The 23,378-nt window shown below is 35.0% G+C and overlaps 1 protein-coding gene across 1 annotated transcript in view; it reads right to left on the bottom strand.

Annotated features, from left to right (window-relative positions):
* The window catches only part of Erbb4 (erb-b2 receptor tyrosine kinase 4), a 708,187-nt gene that overhangs the window by 295,018 nt on the left and 389,791 nt on the right, over positions 1–23,378 (bottom strand). The window contains exons 9-12 of the mRNA XM_059278119.1: positions 21,624–21,750; positions 14,513–14,586; positions 13,558–13,648; positions 9,885–10,084 (exon numbers count right to left, since the gene is read on the bottom strand). Of these exons, the coding sequence (XP_059134102.1) occupies positions 9,885–10,084; positions 13,558–13,648; positions 14,513–14,586; positions 21,624–21,750 (492 nt within the window). The remainder of the gene's footprint in view (positions 1–9,884; positions 10,085–13,557; positions 13,649–14,512; positions 14,587–21,623; positions 21,751–23,378) is intronic.

Raw genomic sequence — 23,378 nt, 5'->3', positions numbered from 1 at the left:
CTGAAAAATGGGGTCATTTGGTCATCCAAGGAGTTTAGTGATTAGCAAGTAATTACAGTTTTGCAATTTTTATTTGGTAGATGCATGCTTAGTGAGGTACAGTTCCTATTTCCAAATGTCAGAAACACAAAAACATAGATAAATATAAAATTGCACACAGCCTCTCCTTTGGATCTCTGTATTTGTGGTTTATGTATCTGTAAATGTCATCAACCTCAAATCAAAAGACAAACAGCTGCCTTCATTTTTAACAGGTAAAGATATGTACTCCTTATTATCCCCTATATGCAATACTTTAGCACCTATTTGCACAGTATTTACATTGAATTAATTATAAGCATTCTAGATATAATTTAAAGCATAGTTAAGGATATGACATTTTATAAAAAAGAGAGTGTATGAGTTGTGATGGACTACTGGAGCTGACTTCCATGGACAGCAAGCAATTACTGCATTTCTTTAGTATTTGAAGTAAAAAAAAAAAAAAAAAAACCAAAAATCATTTACTATCACTATACATTTTTCTCCTGATTCATTACCTGAGTTTTATATATTGTGGGTTTTATTTTTTAAGTAGTCTGTCTGTCATCCATCATAATGCCAACCCACTCCATGTCATCTCCAATGGATCACACATATCTTCCCTTCAAACTTTCATCCCCTCACTCCTTACACATCACTTTCCTCCAGCCCCCAACTCCAGCAAGCATTCCCTGTTGGAACTGGAGGCTGGCTGGGAAGGAATGTAGCCTGACTGTAGATTTTCAAATCTTGTTGAGTTTCTTCAAAACCAATCCCCCAGTTCCATCCCCCACTCTGTAGCATACTACCTGTTGTAGACTCTCAACACTCTCTGTCCCCATTCCCAGGGAACTAATTAGATCCTGGTAGAACATCCTGCTCTCCTCCCTCCTGTGGACCCCCTAAGCCCCTCCTAGTCCATCACAATTCCTAAATGTCAGATCCCAATGCCTAGGAACACATTTTACTGGGAATCTCTGTTGACAACAACTATTAGGATCCTAAAAGAATTTCCTACCAGGCAACATACAGCCACCATACTCTCCTAAGAACTAGAAAGGGCAATAGAAGACAAGGAACAAAACACCCACTCAACAAACACAAGAACAAATAACAGCACCTAGAATTAGAAGTTTTCAAAACCCAGATGCCTATATGCCAGCATAAGAAACATAATCAATAATAGTCAGAACAAAATATTTCCATTATAGCTCAGCAACCTTATCATAATAGAACTTGTGTGTTTCAAGATAGCTGAAGTACAAGACATAGACTTCAAAATAGCCTTTATTAATATAATAGAGGTCTTTAAAAGGAAATAAATAAATCCCTTAAAGAAAACACAAAGAGTGAAAGGAAATGAATAAAAGAATTCAAGACCTGAAAATGTAAAGAGAATCAATATAGAAAACCAAACTGAAGGAAATATAAAAATAAAAAAATTAGGAACTTGAACAGGAACTTCAAAGGCAAGCCTCACAAACAGAATACAAGAGATATAAGGTACACTCTCATGCATCAAATATCCAAGAGAAGAAATGGATACCTAAGTCAAGGAAAAAGTAAATCTAAAAAAATTCCTGGAACAAAACAGCCAGGAAATCTGGGATACTAAGAAAAGCTAAGAGTATAATAGGAATAGAGGAAGTAGAAGAAACCCAGGGCTAAGGCACAGAAAATATTTTCAACAAAATAATAGAGTAAAAATTCCCAAACCTAAAAACGAAGATGCCCATCAAAGAACATGAAACATACAGAACATCAAATAGACTAGATGAGAAAATAAACTCCCCTCATCATAATAATCAGAACACTAAACATACGGAACAAAGAAAGAATATTAGAAGCTGCAAGGGAAAAAGATCAAGTAACATCTAATGGGAGACATTATAGAATAACACCTGAGCCGGGTGGTGGTGGTGCACGCCTTTAATCCCAGTACTCTGGAGGCAGAGGTAGGTGGAACTCTGTGAGTTCAAGGCCAGCCTGGTCTCCAAAGCGAGTTCCAGGAAAGGTGCAAAGCTACACAGAGAAACCCTGTCTCGAAAAGCAAAAAAAAAAAAAAAAAAAAAGAATAACACCTGACTTCTCTCAATAGAGACTTTAAAAGACAGAAGAGCCTGGACAGATGTTATGCAGGCTCTAAAGAGACCACAGATGCTAGCACACATAAAACTTTCAATGACAATAGATGGAGAAAATAAGATATTTCATAATAAATCCAATATTAAATAGATCTATTTACTAATCCAGCCATACAGAAGATTTAAGAAAGACAACTCACCTGAAGAGGTTTACCAAAACCATGAAAATACAGAGAATAAATAATCCCAGACAAGCAAATCAAAAGAAGGCAAACACACATACCACCACCACCATACCAACAACAACAACACAACCACCACCACAACAACAACTGAGACAGAGCCCCAATTGGATATCTCATGTCTCAGAGTAAAGCTTTCAGTCTTTTCCAGTACAAGGAAGGAATTACATCTAATTGAGTTGTTGGCCTAAGGGTAATCTGCCAACAACCCTGGTTAGTGCTAAGACATCAAGGCCTTACTGCTGAAGACAACACCTATACACTTCATTGAACATGAAGAACTGGAGCTTATGCCTAAATAGAATCCCCACTCCTGCCCATTCTTTGGTACAGTTAGGTATAGGTATTCCGCATGATATCAAAGAAAAAAAAAATTAAACACCAAACTAGTCATAAATCCTCTAATCTATAATGGTGTTCTGCCTTCAGGGATCAGGAAATCCCTGAAGCTTACAGAGACTGAAGCAGCATGCACAGGGCCTGCAAAGGTCTGCACCAGTTTGAGTCCTAGAACCGAAAGGAGACATGGACACATGTTCCCAGCCCTACTGTGGAATCTGTCTACAATTGATAACCACTTGCAGTTGAAACTTTACTTTCCTTCCAAGGAGTCTCACTGGGGAAACAAACTACTCTCAAGGATCGGCTGCATCCCCAGCAGTAGATGACCAACAGAAAGGAACCCAAAGGCTTATTGGGAGTTTGCTTGACTCATAATGTCATATTAGGGCTCTTTTCCTTCTGTTTGCTTGCTTTTTTTAATCTTCCAATTCTGATGTGCTTTTTTGTTTTTTCCTGTCTTCTCATATTATAATGCCATAGAAGCCTGTTTGTTTTCCAATGACAGACAAAAAGGGGGTAGGTTCAGATGGGAGAAAAGGTGGAGAAGAGATGGGAGAAACAGAGGCAGAAGAAACTGTAATTACAATGTTACTTGAGGAAAAAAAACTATTTTCAATACAAGGGAAAAAATACTTTGTTTAGAAGTGAAAAATTATGTAATGAATACATTTTCAGGATTATACTGTTACTTGATTAGGATCTATGAGGTCACTAAATTCTCTAGTTTCCTATTTATACTTCCATGTCTAGGAATCGTTAATGTGCTCTTTGAAATTTTATTATTTACTATTTTAGTAAAGTAAAACTTATAATGTCAAAAGAAGAAACCTCTAGACATTTTCATCTTCTTTTCTATTCCCCCCAAATAAAAATTTTCATTAAGTCAAAGATTGTGCCACTGTACCATATAGTAACTGCACATAGGAGTATATATAGATATAATTTGTTTTAGTGAGAAATAATTGCATAATAAAAATAATAGCTATAATTACAATATGTATTAATTTCTCTAAGCCAGACTTCTGGAGTATTGCTGTTTTGGGAATGTAGTACAACAACTGGAGTTCATGGCATTAAAGACGAATAGAACTTTAAAGAGATGGAAGGCTGGGACTGGGGATCAGTGATGCTTGTCTAGCATGCAGAAGGCTTGGATCAGCTCATGATTGCCCTCAGGTAATTCCAACACTGTTCTCTAGTAGTTTTGACATTTGACCCAGCAAGGTGTCTTTTCCTATAAGAGGGGGCCTCAATACATGCCCGCCGCCTTTCCTTTCCTGTCTATAACTATGTAAGCTGTGTCTAAGATGCTTTTCATATCTGTTACATATTCCTCATGTCTGGTGCCACTGTCAACACTGTTATGACCCAGCTATAAGGCTTCACTAGAGGATGACCAGAGGACAATACAATGATTGGTTGTTAACCTAACTGTATTTAGAATCAACTAAAACCCAAACACCTGGGCATACCTGTGAGGGCTTCTTTTTTTTTTTTTTTAATATTTTGAGGTGGGAAGACCCAATCTAAATACAGGTCATTTCTGGGCCACACTGGTAGCAGCCAACATAAAGTGATGTAGAAGAAGGAAGCTTTTGCCCTTGGCCAGTTTGTTCTCATCCTCTCTGGCAAGTTCATCTATCCTGCGAGGAAGGCAGGCCTTCCTTCACTGGTGTCAGAACACACTTTCTCAGGATTTTAGTACATCATGAAGATCACAAGAGACATCCAGTCATGAACTGAACAAATAAAGGATTCTTGCCTTTTATAATGGAAGACAGCCATTGTGGGACTAGCTAGACCAGAGTCTGTAAGTCATTATAATAAATCCCCTTCAATATATACAGATTCATTCTATCAGTTCTGTTTCTCTAGAGAACTGTTACTAGTACACCTACCCTATGACTTTAACCTCCATCTGTGAACTAAACAAATCTCTTTACATTATAAAGTATCAATTTTTAATTTTCATATTATTTATTTATTTATTTATTTATTTATTTATTTATTTATGTATGTAGCAACACAGAGCATGGACAAAGACAAATGTGATCTTGAAAGAAGACATATAGACTATATTATAGGAAGCAGGTAGACTTCCTATGATAGTAACCATTATTTTTTGAATGGCTTCATGGTGAAATGAAAATCCACATCTTTGAAATCACGTAGATATTAGTTTAAACACTGGGTATAATTAGTAGCTCAAATGTTGGAGACAGCATTTGTCTTTCTTGATATTGCTATACTGATCTTCTCATGGAGATAGCTACTATTTACAGGGCGGGGGGGGGGGTTGTAGACAAATAAAACCACATAGAAATGGTTAGACATAATCTGACAATTTCTCATCTGATGATTTAGTACAAAATATTGCAACCAACTTCTGTCACTGAAGAGAGACGGATTAGTCAATAAATTATATTGCTTAAAAATTATATGATTGGAGTTTCAAAGGCATTATAAAACCTCCATATTTCTAAAAATTAAAAGTTATTCACGAATCAGAACTTAGAGAAATAAGAACTGTGTAAGACAGAAAAGACGAGAAAAAGCTAACCTTTTAACTTGAAAAAAAATATTTGCTTATTAAATAAGGTAAATTAACATATTCCTTATGTCTGCTGCCATTGTAAACACTATCGTAGCTGAAGGTCTTTTTTTTTTTTTTTTTTTTTTTTGGTTTTGCCCAGCCCCATGTCTTGCTTGATAACTGTTTTGTTATATGTAATTTTACTACGTTAAACTTAAACCCTTCCTTTTTGATTAGACACAAAAGGGGAGGTGTTGTGGCATGCTCTGTATGATGTGAATGTGTTGCTCTGATTAGTTGATAAAGAAAAAGCTGATTGGCCAGTAGCCAGGCAGGAAGTATAAGTAGGATAAACAGACAAGGAGAATTCTGGGAATAAGAAGGCTAAGTCAGGAGAGTCTAGCTCACCATCCAGGAAGCAGCATGTAAGGTCACACAGGTAAAGCCACAGAACACATGGCGACATATAGATTAACAGAAATGGGCTGAGTTTAAATGTACAAGCTAGTCAATGGAAAGCCTGAGCTAATGGCCCAGCAGTTTTATTTAATATAAGCCTCTATGTGTTTATTTAGATCTGAGTGACTGAGGACTGGGTAGGACACAGAAAAACTTCAATTACACACTATGTTACGACAAAGTTATTCACAATACTTATAAGAACAGAAAATCAGTGTATTAAATTTTCAAAGAGCTTTTTCAAATCTAAAAGCAAAAATTACCAACCACCAATATGAATATAGAAAAAAGGCATGAGTTAAATGAAGTACTTTATAAGAGGAAAACATAAGTGATCAATGAGCACTAAATGTGAATCTGTGACCATCCCTGTTACATACATTGAAAAGAATTCATTTTCTTCTTACTGATCAGATATTTAAAGCCATGGATACCCATTACTATAAGGGTGGTGGGAAGTATTCCTGCCACACAGTATTTAGAATAGAGAACTTTTAAGACAATGGAGGAATATATGCCACTATTTTTATACCTTATCTACACAAAAATTATACCTATGTCTGGGTTAAGAAATCATTCCATGATGTAAAGTTCTTGGTGATCTAGAATAAGTATTATGTTAGCAATAGTATTAATACAAAAATGGAAAATAATTTCTTACATTACTGTGGTTTAGCTCTTAAAAAGAGTAAGGCAGACATCCACCCACCAGCAGCTAGCACAGGGGAATCTGATATTATATTAAGTCAAAACACAGGTGATGGAGCAGTATTTAAGTATAGATAGTATGATCCCATTAAATATTAAGATACATTAACAGCTATACATATATTATATTATATATGCACTGAGATGGCTAATTTTATGTCAACTTGACACAAACTACAGTCATTTGAGAGGAAGAAACCTCAATTAAGATATTGCCTTCAGAAGATGGGGCTGTAAGCAACAAGCCTGTGGGACATTTTTTAAAATTAGTCGTTGATGTGGGAGGGGCCAGCCTATTGTAAGTGGTGCCACCCCTGGGTTGGTGGACCTGGGTTCTATAGTAGACTGAGAAAGCTATGAGGAACAGACCAATAAGCCACACTCTTCGGTGCCTTCTGCATCAGCTCTTGACTCCAGATTCCTGCCCTACTTCAGTTCCTGCCTTGGCTTTCCTAAAACAACTGTAATCCAGGATATGTAAGCCAAATAAACACTTTCCTCTCCAAGTTAGTTTTGGCCTTGGTGTTTTATCAAAGAAATAGAAACCCTAATGAAGACAGGCACAAAAATAATACATTCTTTATTGATGTTTCAATGCTTTGCCTATTTAATAATAAAAAAGGTAAAGTTGTAATTTGGAAAGGCTGTTTCCATATTGAAAAATCAATAATGAAATTGTCTAATTATATTTAACTGCATAGTACGATAGTTTCTGAGAAATGAAATGTATGAACTCAGCTATGACCTGGGTTTTTAAGATTTGGTATAATATTTATCTTTGTACTGTTTATATATAATAATGTCTTCTTATCTTTTAAGAAACTTCAAAAGACTTATGAAAAGTCCTCTAGAACTTCTCCCACATGAGACTGTCATCTGGCAAATAGCATCACCATATGGGAGGAAGAGGCAGGAAGTGATACAGTGCTGCAGTTATTTCTCAACCTCATTCTCTTCAAATCATCATGCCTGCTTTGAAATTTTTGACTTAAAAGGGAAGTTTGCTCAAGCCACTGGCACCCTTTTGGGATGAAGTGAAGTCTTTCTTTCTTGTCAGTATTTTTTAAAAATAATTTTGAACTCAAAATCATCTGTTTAAAATGTTGCCTTTTAAATAGACAATCATCCCAGACTTAGATCAGCACATTTACTGTGACTGTGTAGGAGCAGTAGGTATGTATGGATCTAGAAACATGTATGTATTGTATGCTTGTCTCTGAATATGTGTTGAAAGTTCATGCGAATGTACATATACATGCTGTCTCTGTCCATACTTATGTGTTGTAGCAAATATGTGTGCATATACATATATGTATACATATACCCATATATATCTTGTACATGTACAGACACAAAGAATAGATATCTAAAAATACAGTTCCTTTGAAAGTAGAAAAATATTTGGACTCCTCATTTGCAGAGAATACTGTGAGTAATGGGAAGGGTTTAATCACAATGCTTCCCTACGTTAGACTTACTGTGACTATCAATAGAATCAATCCTGAGGTCGTGGTCACAGGACTACAATAATTCAGGAAAAAAATGAATACATGTGATGTTTCTGAAGATTCGATGTGGTTTGTGATTATAGTCCAAATTTTGATAAATAGATTTCATGCAATAAAGAATTTGTTTGAAGCCGTTGGAGATAAAAACTGATATTGTTAATTTGGTACTATAATGCAACAAAACTGTGTCTTCTAACTGCTTCATTTCTTCCCCAAATTAAAAATTAAAAACTAGGTGTTCAGGAAGAAATACATGCATGGTGTAAAAATAGCTGAACTTAGTTAGTCTAATACTGAAATTTGCACAATACTGAAAACTTGAAAATTAGATGTTCAGTGATTTACCGTTATCATTGTAATTTGTAATATGCTTCCCTTTGCATGATACAAAAATTCCTAAGTCTTAGAAGAATAGAAAAACAGTGTACAGTTTACATCAAAACTCTGCTTTATTCCATATTTGTTTTTCCTGTATTTTCCTTCTCATTTGATTTTATATGTCAGGTATGAAAATGATATATAAAACATGAATGTTTTCAGGATTTTGAATTCACCATGTCAAAGAGAACAGATTGTCTCCAATTCTTTCCTATTTTCCTATATGTAGTTACCAAACAATCATAAATGAAAGGTACCAAAATGATTTTATTTTGAATGCATAAAACAAAAAATACAGACTATAACTATAAGTTAGGTAATTATTTATAAATTTGTATTAAAGATTCTATTTTAATGCCATACATCTTCACCTGTGTGGCATGGAGTCACACGCACAGAAGTGTAAAGAAAGAAGATTCTGCTTAGACAGAAAGAAAAAACACAGTCACCTCTCAAGAATCCACAGTGCATAAACAAAGTAAATGTTCCCAGGTGCAGAAAATGAGGATTCATTTAGTATAACCATGCATAGGTTGATACATAAGCAGATCTATTTCTTGATTTTATGTGGCAACACAGAATGTGTAAGGATGGGAGTTCCCCCTAAAGTCAGAGCTTGCTCTTGCTATAGATTGCCCCTCTTTCTATAAAATATATTTTAGGAACAAAAAAATATATTTTAGCACACTTTTAATCCCAGCACTCAGGAGGCAGAGCCAGGTGGATCTCTGTGAGTTCAAGGCCAGCCTGGTCTACAGAGCAAGATCCAGGACAGGCACCAAAACCACACAGAGAACTCTGTCTCAAAAATCAAAACCAACCAACCAACCAAACAAAAACAGCCAAAGTATAAGTGGATTTCTACCAAGTTTCATTTTACAAAAGCTGCTGGCCTAAGATTTTTTAGACTATCGCCAAAACAAGATGGAGTTACCAGCTTAATTTGCCGAGTACTTAATTCAGTAAATGTAAATTCTGTTAGATTCCTAAGACAGTAATTTTAAATCAGCCTTTACTCATCATTTGTTCTCATAAACCAATGAACGTTAGTTTATTTTTATAAATATAGATATTTATAAATATTATTTATATTTGTTTAGTAAATTTGCTAATGACTGGGGCATGTTTGTTTTAGATGGGAATCATGTAGAAGTCTGCCAATGAACACTGTTTACTTCATGTAACAATGAAGTGAAGGAATGGAGCAAAAGTATCAAATGATGTTGAAAGTCAGAAAGTCTATCTGCATATAAGTGCATTTATGAAATTAATTTCCTTCTAAAACAGCCAACTTCTTGACAGCATTTCCCCACATCTCAGAGCACATCCCAGGTTCCTCAGCCCTCCCCAAAATGCCATCACTGGATCCGTGGAATTATCTGACATGTTCACTAAGATTTCCAATGCCCAGATTCTACCAGGATCTATGGAACTTAAATATCCAGACAAGGTTTCCAGATATTGGCCAGGTTGTGAAAACAGACAATATGCTATAAACACCACTGTCTCTCCATTATTGGGTTAAAGGGGAATGAGGTTATTTTCAACTATTTAATGCTGTATAAAACAGAGCAGAAATTCCCGTATCAGTTGTGGATGGTGTACTTACTACAATTTTCAGCTCTTCTGTTATCTCGGATCACTATTCTCTGGTTGATGGTGCTGAAGAGTGTTGTCCAGTTAATGGTGTGATAATAACACAGGTTGCTGTTGTCGGTAATGTAGATGTTGCCTGCACTGATTTCCTTCAGAGACTGGAATTGCAGGGAAGTGATGCCTTGTTGTTTGAGGATAAGCAACGAAAGACCACTAAAGTGGAGAGAGGAGGAATGGAAAATGAATAATTCATGAAATATACTGTAAAGTTCAATAAGGACATAGCATCTCACAACAAAAATAAAAATAATGGAGCATAAACAGTGGATGAACGGACAAACCTGTGCTCAGGTATATACTTGCATAATCATTTAATTTCCTAATTGTCAATGTCCACTTCTTATAATTATGAACACTGACAATATATATTTACCACTGAAATATCAACTTACTGACTTATCTTGTCAGCATAAATTTTGTGTTCCTCAACAATAAAGTTCTATACTAAAAGTAAATATTTATAGAATAAAAAAATATAAATAAGTCTTTATAGTTACCCAGGATAACATGTTAATTCTATCATAACTATGTAAAAATAGACATGCTTTCATAGGGTAAATATTACAGAAAAAGATTGTAGCTTTTTACATGTAGCTTTTTACATTATTGATTCATGTATATCAGAAACAAAAACTGATCAGTTGCAGAATGTACAAAAAAGATTAGAAATACAAAGAGTGAAACAGCTAAAAGTTTAAAATAAAAAACACTGAGGAAGTTTAGATAGTTGGGAAAACCTCTGGAACCCAGTCTACTCAAGACAAAAGAATGATCTTCAGAAAAATTCCTTCTATTGCAACATAGTCAATATTTTGTGATCTCCTTTTTAAAATTCTATTGTTTTTAAATTATAATTTTCACATCCCTGTGTGTCAATCAACTAAATGATATTGATCTTCCTTTGGTAGATACAAGCTCTATTTTTTACTAATAAGTATAAATACCCCTGGCTTTAGTGTCTAGAACTGTTCTCAATAACAAAGAGAGACAATGTTAAATCATGGAGTTGCAATTCTTTTATGTTTTTTTTTCCTTTCCTTCCTAAACAGCTGAATTGTTGACTACTGTGTCCTCATTATTCCTGGAATGATTAATATTTTATCCAATAGATAATAAAACTTGTTTGCACATAGCACTTGAATAAATTTAAGTCCTAATTATCCTTTTTTATTGTTCTTTTCTTTTACTCTTTCTGTGATATGTTTATGGGTTTCATTGTGGCATCGTCATATACATAGAGTGAACTTTTATATTCCCTCAGTTTATTTTCTCCCGTATCCCCTCCACACTCACTGCTCTGTCTCTTCTTCACAAGTAGTCCCTCTTCTTGTCATATTTATCTGTCTGCCTGTCTACCTAACTATCTATCTCTATATCTGTCTCTATCTATCTATCTGTCTGTCTGTCTGTCTGTCTATCTATCTACCTATCTATCTCTGTATCTGTCTCTATCTATCTATCTATCTATCTATCTATCTATCTATCTATCTATCTATCTATCAATCTGTCTGTCTCTGTCTGTGTGTATGTCTGTCTGTCTATATACCATCTATCACTATATCTGCCTCTATCTACCTACCTACCTATCTATCTATCTATCTATCTATCTATCTATCTACCTATCTATCAATCTATCTATTATCTATCTACTATGATTCTATTCTGTATACAGAAAACACATGTTTGCCTTTTGGGGTAGAGTTATTTTCTTTTACATAATCCCCAGTACCATGTATTTCCTGCATATGACAAAATGATTATTTTTTTCATATGGTAGGATTCTGCCCCAGTGTATATGTATGTGTGTGTGTGCCTGAGTGTGTGTGTTTTGTTTTCTGAGAATTTCATACATGAGTATCGTATTTACATAATTTCCACTCTAAACTTCACACTTTTAATTCCTTGATGCCACCCATACTGTATCACCTTATGAATTCTTTTCCTTTAATTATTATTGTTTTATGCATATATAATATACATATTACAAATATTATTGTATGATATTAATATATTATATATAACATACATATATATGTACATATATACACACACATACATATAAAACCTCCCTAGTCTATTTAGTGTTGATCATATGTATACGTGTTTATGGTTGACCACGTTGAATTGGATAACCTATCAAGGTTCATCTCTGCAGAATATTGATTTTCCTTTCTGAGTAGCCATTGTCTAGGGTTGGGCCTAGATTTTCTCTAATCATATTGGAACACTAAACAATGTTGTCTTTAAATTTATCTTATTTAGCCATCCATCTATGACATGCCTGGCTTTTCCCTAACTTGGTTATTGTATATAAATATAGATAAATATAGATGTGGAGGCATCTGTGCCTTCCTTATGCTGACTTTGGGAATATACTTAAGAAGTGTATAACCTAATGATACAGTGGTACTACTGCTGTGGGATGGTCTGTATGTCAAGTGTGTTGCTGATTGGTCAGTAAATAAATCACTGATTGGCCATTGGCTAGGCAGGAAGTATAGGCGGGACAAGGAGAAGAATTCTGGGAAGTGGAAGGCTGAGAGAGAGACACTGCCAGCCACCACCATGACAAGCCGCATGTGAAGATCCCGGTAAGCCACGAGCCATGTGGCAAGGTACAGACTAATAGAAATGGATTAATTTAAGCTGTAAGAACAGTTAGCAAGAAGCCTGCCATGGCCATACAGTTTGTAACCAATATAAGTCTCTGTGCTTACTTGGTTGGGTCTAAGCGGCTGTGGGACTGGCGGGTGAGAGAGATTTGCCCTGACCGTGGGCCAGGCAGGAAAACTCTAGCTACATACTACTTTGATGGTAGAGGAACCCCCACAATGATTTCTGTTGTTGGTAAACTGGCTTACATTTCTACACTTGATGTGTAAGTAAGTTTTCCTCCATCCTTGTTAGCATTGAATATATTTTGTTTTCTCAATAGCATGCATTCTGATGGCACTTACTTCTATCAGATATCTTTTCCATTAGATAAGGATGTTGCACATTTTTTCAAGTATTTATTGTCCATTTTAACTGTTTTTCAGAACTTAGAGCTATATCTGGTTTTGTATAAGTAGTCAACTTTAACTGTTACAATTTAAAACAAACCTTTAAAAAAGGTAGAGACTTAATAGAGGTTCATTTTATCATGTAAATTTAAAATATCAACATTAATATTTGCCAACAATATCATGCTGACCTCTCCATTTATTATTTAACACTAAGGATAGTGGACCTACCCCAATAACATCAACACCAGATGTATAGCACACACAATAGTATCAAAGATACAGCTCTAGCCTCCAAGTACAACAACATTTATTTCCCAAACTCTCAAGTCATTTCTGAGGCATTTAAGTTATCTTTTATTATATTAAAAATTAAAAATAAGGTGCAGTTCTACAGGTCATATCACAGGCTTCATACCTGAAAAATATTATCAGGACAGGCAATAAATCCTTGAAAATCAAACTATGAATTCTATGTGTTTCTCATCACACTGGAAATTACTTCAGGAGTCTAATCTTTGGAATTAATCAATAGATCAGTAAGACTGATTTTTTTAACATTAAAGAACTTGTGATGTCCTTCCCTGTATTTGTGCAGCTTACAGATTGAACATATTTACCAACCTGTAGAGGACTCTCCCTCCAATGGTGACCAGGTTGGAGAAAACACTGAAATCTGTCATATTTGGAGGCCAAGATTGTATGTTCAGAAAACCTATAGGGAGGTAGGAAAGTAAAATAATTGATGATATTATTTTTCAACAACAGTGCTAATTATTGTTCAAACATGAAGGAAAAATTTTGAAAGGTAGGAAGTAAGCAAAAGACAATGAAAACTACTTTTGAAGCAACCATCACATATTTATTCCTTATGATTATGTATAATACTGTTAGCTTCTGGAGTAAACAGTAAATACATAGCTGATATCAAAGTATGGGACGAAGAATCCCTGTTTCTAAGACTCAAGGAATCATAAAGGTGTATGTATCAAATATTGAAAAAATACATTTACTTTATTTTGGTAGATACATATATAGAGAATTGTTGTTCAGTTAAGGGGAAAATATAGTTCCATTTCTGTGAATTTGTTCACCATTTATCTATATAATATCATATCTGTATCGACCTAGAAATCTAAGCTATTTGTGTTTAGCCCTAAACTTTCTCATCAGGTTTTATGTTCAGTGATGTCAAAGTTTGATTCATATTTATAAACCCATAAGGGTTATTATAAAAGATTTTAAAAAGTAAATCTTCAAAAAATACCATGCTAAATGAGTGCAATATATTTCCCATATTGAACTGCAATTCTTACGAGAAAATGAATTGCAAAACCAGTTTCTAAGAATCACAGATCTTTTGGTCTTTGCAAACACAATATTAACAATATTTTAAAGTTTATGTAATTCTATTGGTTTCAAAATACAGAAGTTACTGAATGATCAAAACCATGTGAGTTTTTACAAACTAGAACTCCTCTCAAAAATTGATTTGCTATTATAAATATTGTATAATTATTTCAAGAAAACAGAAGGTCACATAGCTTAGGGCAAAACATACATATACTTTTTAAAGTACCTGTTATTTCTCTGACCGTCCGAAAGACATTCAGTTTCTCTGGGTCTATGGCTTCAATTGCATTGTAAGGGTCCCTAGGAAATCAAGAAGAGACGCAGACAAATTTAAACCGATCATTTTATAACACAGGAAATACTTGCTTCCATCAAAATAATATATATTATTTAAAATATTAACAAATTTCTTAATACAAATCATAAATTTTGAATATTTCTAAAGCACCCTTTCCTTATGAAAAAGGCTTTGAAATTCATGTCTGATAAGTTCTAAAGTTGTTATTTAAAAACAGCTAATAGGTGGTGGCGCACGCCTTTAATCCCAGCACTCTGGAGGCAGAGGCAGGCGGATCTCTATGAGTTCGAGGCCAGCCTGGACTACCAAGTGAGTCCCAGGAAAGGCGCAAAGCTACACAGAGAAACCCTGCCTTGAAAAACAAAAAACAAAAAACAAAAAACAGAAAACAACAACAATAACAAAAAAAAACAGCTAATAAATTATTCTCAGTTTTCTCTTCCAAAAATATTTTAGGTAAATATTGGCCATGCAAAATAATTGCATACTTGAATATTAAGCCCAACGTAACACTGAACAATCTCAGTAAGTAAAGTAATACTTTCAGAAATTTAAGGAACATACAGCATTTTTTTTAATGCTTTATTATTTTAAAAGGCTCTTCAGGATGTATGGAGACTTCATATCTTCAGGGAAATGTTAAATTTTATGCATTGATCACCTTTCAGTGAGATACTGAACTTTCTAAGAAGAATGAACTTAGGCTTTTCTAGAAGTACATAGCAATTAAATGAGTTTTATTCTCCCTATGAACTCTTACCTTTTGTAACAGTTTGTGAGTACTTTCTGGTTTTTTTTTTTTTTTTTTTTTTTTTTTTTTTTTTTTTGGTGGGGAAAAACACAGAATACAGCAATGTTTTTATACAATTTTAATAGGGTTATAAACCGAGATACTTTATAACACCCCAACAAACAGGCAGATATATGGCATAGATGCTGGAAATGAAGTTTGCATCCACAGATAGACGGATTTGAAAGATCATTATTTTCAGCCACTATGAGTTCGAGGTTGATCTCTCAAACCGTCTGACACTGGCTTCCTGAACTCAGTTCATCAGCATATTGCCCCACACTGTGGAACCATCTCAGCTCTTTAAAAAGGGCTTTGCTTGATTAAATCTTTTCAAACTAAGAAATGCAACCAGTGCAAAGTACTACTAGTTTAATGTGCATTGCTGTAGAAAGCTCCGGTGCAAGGTATTGCTGAGACTGAGAAACTACAAACACATTTTTCGATAACTCAAAAAAATACTATTGATTCAGAATATTCTCAGTGTCACATGGATATCTCTTAAAAGTTTAAAGCCTAAATGCAAAGTTCTCAAAAAGTTAAACTCTTGCTCTCTCACAGACTCTCATAAACACGTGATATGTATATATGCACATATATATGTATGTATTTGTGTGTTATATATGAACATTCTTTTAATGTTCACATATACAAAATATATAAAAATGAAGTGTAACATGTGACAAAACTGTTGTATTCATCTTTTAAAATTAATTTGTATTCATTCATTGAAATTTTCATATATATATATACAATGTATCTTCATCATATCCACTCCACTACTTTATTCCACTTTCCTCCCCAACCCATCCAATACATCTCCCTACCAACTTCATGTCTTCTTTTTTTGCTATAAAATATTTGAATATGTCGAATCCAATTAGTGATGCCCATATTCACATGGTTGTGGGATCCTCCACTGCAATATGGGATAAATAACAGTGACCATCCCTCCAAAGAAAAGTAATTCTCCCTGCTCCAGCAACTTTCAATTACCTCCATCATTCCAGCTAAGTCTCCTGTCATACCTCCATGCTAGATTTTTTAACTAGCTTCATATTGTGCAGGTCTTGTGCAGATAATCTCAGCTGTTCATATTAACCTATAGGTTCAGATATGTAACAGTCATGCCATGTCCAGAAAACAACACTTCATATAGCGCCCCTATTTACCCTGCAGTTCTTGAATTATATAGCCATCTTTTAATGTGCAAAACTCTTTTAAACAGAGGAACTATAAGCTCTGAAATCGGGGAATGGACTTTTAACATTGCTCTGCTAGGAAAAACAACATGCAACTCTTCTGGCCATAAATTAAACATCTTGACTTCATAAAAAAATGAATTCAAAATTCAGGGCAAGCACACAATAATGGAGTCAGCCAAAGTCATGACTGAAAACTTCATGGTTTCCAGAAATGGAATTCATTTTGGGCTATTAGCTAGAAGCCCAATAGACCACAGACATTTTATATATTTAATTTTAGAGATTCAAGACTCCTATAAAATAACTTGACAGAATTCCCCTTTTCAATTTCAAAGTACCTATGGGAGTCTCATCCTAAAGCCACTAGAGATCCACACTACCTTAAAAATCTCTTGTCTCCCTAAATACAGAGCCATATAAAAGAACATTATGACTCCCTGTTACTCTGTTTGGTGATCCAAAATAATGTTCAGCATAGAAAGAAAAAAATCAAGGTGTGACTTATATTATCTGCCACTATTGCAACCTGTCATGAAAACCTTTTCTTGTCAGTTCCTTTCTGTGACACAGTTCCAGCACACTTATGAACATCTTGTCACTGTAAGAACATGCACCTGAACAATGTCAAGACAGCAGATGAGAGGAACATTCCTTTGATAACCCTAGACATTTTGCATGCCTGTACTTCTCATTCTAATTAAGGAAATAAGTTGAATTTCCATTCATGGCAAAGACAATTTTATGACATGGTGTGAACATGCCAATTAACTTTCTTTAGCTTTTTTAAAAACAAAAACTAATTGACAAATTGCCAAGACTATATTTTCTGAAAGGAATGTTTCTGAACACAGTATCATTTAATTATGACTTTTGACCTCACCATTAAAGAACTGTGTTATATTGAGAGTAACAGCATTGAAAGTCCATAAAACTTTTTTTTTTTCAAGACAGGGTTTCTTTGTGTAGCTTTGGTGCCTTTCCTGAAACTCGCTTTGTAGACCAGGCTGGCCTCAAACTCACAGAGATCCGCCTGCCTCTGCCTCCCAAGTGCTGGGATTAAAGGTGTGCGCCACCACCGCCCGGCACATAAAACATTTTATTTACTAGAAGTTTATTGTTATAGTATCTATAGTAGTGACTATTAAAATCTACTCTGCCTTCCTTTACTTCTCTCTCTCCCCACAGGTGCACACATGCATGTGCTCACACACACACACACACACACACACACACACACACACACACACACAGACTAAATAAACCACCACCACCACCACAGTCTTAGATCTATTGAATTGGCTTTATAGTTATAGTTTCATGAAATGAATGGGAAGGGCTTCAGAATATATGGACCATTCTAGCATGAGACTGAAAATGAAGGATATATCATACTTCACATTTATTTGTCTTGCAAAAAATGCCCTATTTATTTTCCTCCTGACACAATGGTATCAAACTTTAAATTCAAAGTATTTCAGAGGTCAGTACTATGATTAAGGACAGGTAATCATCTGAAATAAGAAGCATGATGTACCTGAAACAAAATTTTGCCTTGATTTGCTTTCTTTCTAAGACAGTCTATAAAAGACTACAGCTAACCCATAAGGTAAGATTTGTTAACTTTTCTGAGCTATGAATTAGACATAGTCACAGAGGTTTTGTTTTTTTTTTTTTTTTTTTTTACTTCCTTCTTGACCTGTCCTTAGTGCTTTTCCTTTCCTCTGTTGCATTCACCCCTCCACTTTCCTTCCCTTTGTACCGTTCATTAAGATTTCACTGGTATGGGGCTGAACAAATCAAAATACTTTTTGATTTATTCACCAAAACAACCAGAAGAGCTATTTATTATCCATCCATTTCTCAGTTTTTCACTGGAGGAAAGTGAGCATTTGACACGAAAGAGAATCCACCAAGCTCCATTCATGCCATCCATCATGTAGCTGCTATTCAAACTCAATGCTGGTTTGGACCGGGTCACCTACATAAACTGTCCCATTTGTCTTTCGTTGAGTTCATTTTAAAGACAAGGTTTTTCCTTTGGACTTCTAGTCCATGGCGATTTTTCTAGGCAATTCTTTTTCACTTGAATAAATTAGTGATATTATAGTCTGCATAGAATGAGGAATTTAACGTTTCATATTTTGCATGTGGTTCCTAGTTTACAACACATTTGATCCCAGGAGATAGTTGTTTTTATTTGTTTTGTAATTATCTGTTAACTATAACCTCACTCTGAAGGAGATATGAATTTGTAAAATCGTCATAAGTAGCATAACTCCCCCAAAAAGTTCTACAATGAAATAAGACTAAAATACTTATTCTAAGCCTTGCTAAATCATTATTTTTCAAACTTTCACCTCCCAGACATTCTTTCAAAGAATTTTGACCTTATGCATGCCAATTTTTATAATTATTCTGCTACTATAAACCACTTTTGTCCAGTGGTTCTCAATGGGGGTAGTACCACTCCACGAAAGGGAATTTGGGGCATTTACAGGAATATTTTAATTGTAATAGTAATTAGGCTTTTAGTAAGAACCAAAGGGCAATGCTATTAAAATCATATTACAGTAAAGGATTTCCCTGTGTCCCCCAAGATCTTAAAAAAGAACTACCAGAGACAATCTCAGATGTGCTCATTTTACAAAGCCATCGTTAGTGTGTAATTCCCTAGCAATGTTATCCCAACTTCAAAGAAACTTAGTTCCCTCTGAGAGTGAGCGTGTGTGTGTGTGGTGTGTGTGTGTGTGGTGTGTGGTGTGTGTGTGTGTGTGTGTGGTGTGTGTGTGTGTGTGTGTGTGTGTGTGTATGTAATATATATGTTTAGTTATTTTCTATTTCAGGCTCCAGCTATTCATGTGACCTTTATTTTCCTGTATTTTTTTTTTTACAACAGAATGATTTCTAATATCATTTCTCATAAACCTAAGTTTTTAGTTTAGCAGAAGTTGAGGGATTTTCTTGCAACATCAATTTATCACACTAGATATTTTCATATGTTTGTTTTAATTATAACAAGAAATTACAATGATTTTTAAAATGTATGTATTTAACAGGGCACATAATCTGAAAACTTTATTTTGAATTTATTAAGATGTCAAATGCTTTATAAACATATACATATGAATTTATGATGTTAAATCTGACAATGTCAAAAAAGACTTCTCTAAAACAAGTCAATTCATGAGATTATACTTTCAAATTGCCCTGACCACTGAAGGCTTGAAACTGCTACTTTTTATATATCTATGATGGCTAACATCATCAATGTTAGAGGATCTAGTGTCTCATAGGAGGTAAATCTCTAAGTACATCTGTGATTGGTAATCTGGATTAGGTTGCCTTTGGGAATACCTGTGAGTACTTATCTTGACTGAGTCAGTTTAGGTGGAAAGACCAACCTGAAAAGGGCATGGTACTGTGTTAGAGGCTGGAGTTCTGGGTAGAATACCAAGGGGAGAGAGCTATACACACAATGTGTTCTGCTTCCTCCAGGCCCTGGTGCCATGACTTCCTTACCATGTTAGCTGAACTTGGAAACGGTGAACCAATATAAACACGTCCTCTCTTAAATTGCTTTTATCAGGGTATTTTATTATGGTAAGAGGAAAAATAATTAATGTATTTGTCCACGTGGAAAGAAGTAATGAGTGTCAGGTGGCTCCATTTTATTTCTTGGATCCTCAGATAGTATTACTAACAGATGTTCTTTTTGTCAGAGGGATATTTCGTTTTAAAAAGTAATAACTAGTCTATACATAAGTTCTTTTTTGGATACCAAGTACTCATTAAATTATAAAGAAAGGAAGTAAATATTGGTCCAAATCTCCCACCCAATGGGCTAAATATGCTAGGTCAACAATGCAGGTGACATCAGAGGAAATGTGGGGACTTTAGTGAAGTTAATTGAATGGATCCCATCTCAAAACGGTGAGGGTTTCTCATCTATAACACATCACTGTCATATGTCAATGTGGGCTGAGAATTACCAAGTTTTTTTTAAGTGAGAAGTTAGAAATCCTAATTTTAAGAAAAGCTTTGGTTTGTCTAAAAATAACAAACTGGACACAAAATACATGTAAACCTTTACAGAACATGACATGGGGCCATATTAAAAACTACATTTTTAAATCAAGATATTGTATGCAAGAGCATAAATAATAATTTGTTTGAATGAAGATAAATACTTTGTCACATTGCTCATGCTGTTCTTATTTGCGAATACTTATTCATAATGTGTTAAGCTATTTTGCTTCCAGAAATGATGTGATATATGTTCAGTGTAAGAGTTTGAATTAAAATACGTGAGTGATAGTCTTTATTTGTAGCCTGTAGCACTAATATTTAGAGATTAAGTAGTAATATAGACAAATAGATAAAATACAAAGTACAACTATTGACGTTTTTATTACACAAAGAATACAAATTTGGTTATTTCCCCAGTTAAAGCCAGCAGGCGGTTCTGTAATGAAGGACCCCAGATAATGTAAGAATTTTTATTACCAAAATAAAACCCACTTTATAGTTGTGCTAATTTCCTCATATAAGAGAAAGAGAGAGAGAAGAATACATAAGAACAAAGTGAAATTTTTTTTTTTTTGAGACAGGAATTTTTAAAAGCAGCTTAGGAGAATTTCAACTTAATTTTATGTCAGATTCTTTGAGTTGGTTCATGTGTTTTTTTTTTTTTTAAGGGATGTATGTTGTTTTGAACTAATGTGTTGCAAATTCAAAGGGAATTCCTCACTTTATATGTTAGTGGTGTTTCCCTAAAACCTGGGCTTGCTGAGACAGTGGGTTTTCGGAGCTTGCTCTCAATGCACGTTTAAGCTGAATTACAAATTTGCATCGTCATACCTAAATACTGACCAAATTCTGAAGGCAGATGAGTCCCCAGCACTCCTGGAGGGCTATCCACTACTTTGGCTGGAAAGAGTGTTAGGATAAAACTTTTCTAAGTCCAGATGAATCAATGATGCGAGCCTGCAGAGTGAAGGAACACCTTCACTTCCCAAAACAATAGTGTACAAAATTGAATACTCACCCATGAATCCCAGTGACAAGGAAGATGAGATTCCCATTGATCTTTGTGCAGTTTATGAATTTGTCAATGTTACTGGAATCCACAGTCTGAGCTGACATCAATGATCCTGTACCGATGCCATCACACGCTATAGAAGCAAGATTCAGAGTAAACAGCTCAAAAACATATTCTTGGCTAATACATTATTGCGCTTTTCACTATAAAATAATAGCATTTATTTCAAAATTTAAAAATACCTTTCCCTCCTAAAAGATAGTTATTAAATTTTGGTTTTTCAAGACAGGGCTTCTCTATTTTGGCATGGCTGTCCTGGAACTCACTTTGTAGACCAGTCTTCCAGTCTGCCTCCAGAGTGCTAAGATTAAAGGAGTGCTGGGGTTTTAAAGGCATGAAATACCAGGCCCAACTGATTTATTTATTTATCTATATATTCCTTTGGCACTACATATATATATATATATATATATATATATATATATATATATATATATATAAAGCAAATTCACTAGTACTGACCCTACTCCCTTATCAATTTAAAATAATTCTATTTTCTCTCTCAGTTAACCATTCCCCAACAAGCCCCAAACTCAAGAAAATAAAAGTAAAAAGACAAAACCCATTCAAACCTAAAACAAATACCACACACACACACACACACACACACACACACACACACACACACACACATCACACACACATCAAACAAACAACAAAACATGGAGTCTCTTTTGTATTTGCTACCTACTGCTGAGCATGAGGCTGTTTCTAGAGTATGATTGATCTACCCAGTATCACTTTATTGGAGAAAACTGATTTTACCTTTCCCAACAGGTATCAATTACAAATAGCTTCTTGGTTAGAGGAGGGATTGGATTTTGTGCCCACTTCCACTTTTCTGTACTGTATTTTATCTGGCTTGAATTTGTGCATGTCTAGTAAATGTTCACATAGCCTATGTGTGTTCATATTTTCCTCAGCCCATGAAGTTGGGTGTGTAAGGAGGTAGAAAGATATATTGTGCCCCCCAAAAGTACGGTGTCTCCCAATAAAATTTACCTGAGAGATCAGGGAAATAGGGAAAGCCACAGCTAAACTCACCTCACCAACTCCGCACCTTCCAAAGACAAGCTACTTCCTGTCTACCCAAGCCTATATGCCTTGCTGTTCTGCCATGTGATTTGCTCTCTCTGTCCAGCTATACCACTTCCTCTTCTTGCCCAGCTCTGTCACTTCCTGCTGTCTGTACAGACCTCCATACCTCCATGGTTAACTAGTGTTGGAATTTAAGGCATGTGTCACCATGCCTGGCTCTGTTCCCAGTGTGGCCTTGAACTCACATAGATTCAGACAGACCTCTGCCTCCCAAGTGATAGGATTAAAGGCGTGTGCTACCATTATCTGACTTCTATATAGTGGCTGGCTTTTTCCTCTGATCCTCAGGTAAATTTTATTGGGAGACACAGTATATTGGGGGACACAAAACTTTACCACAGCATACTTTCAATCCCAGCACTTGAGAGGCAGGTTCCATTCATTCTTCTAGATATTCTGCTACTAATTCATTATTACATACATTCCACCTTTAAGGTAACTTCCTTCTATTCTCATGACTCTCTTCTCAGTCACATATACACGAACACACACTTTTAAATATGGGTTCCATATGTCAGAGAAAACATATAGCGTTTGTCCTTTCTGAGCCTAGCTTACTCTGCTTAACATAATGATTTTCAGTTGCATCTGTTTTCCAAACAT

This window comes from Peromyscus eremicus, chromosome 13, assembly GCF_949786415.1.
Source record: "Peromyscus eremicus chromosome 13, PerEre_H2_v1, whole genome shotgun sequence".
Lineage (NCBI taxonomy): Eukaryota > Metazoa > Chordata > Mammalia > Rodentia > Cricetidae > Peromyscus > Peromyscus eremicus.
Note: the sequence above shows the minus strand (reverse complement) of the source record. Positions and strands in the feature narration are given on the sequence as shown.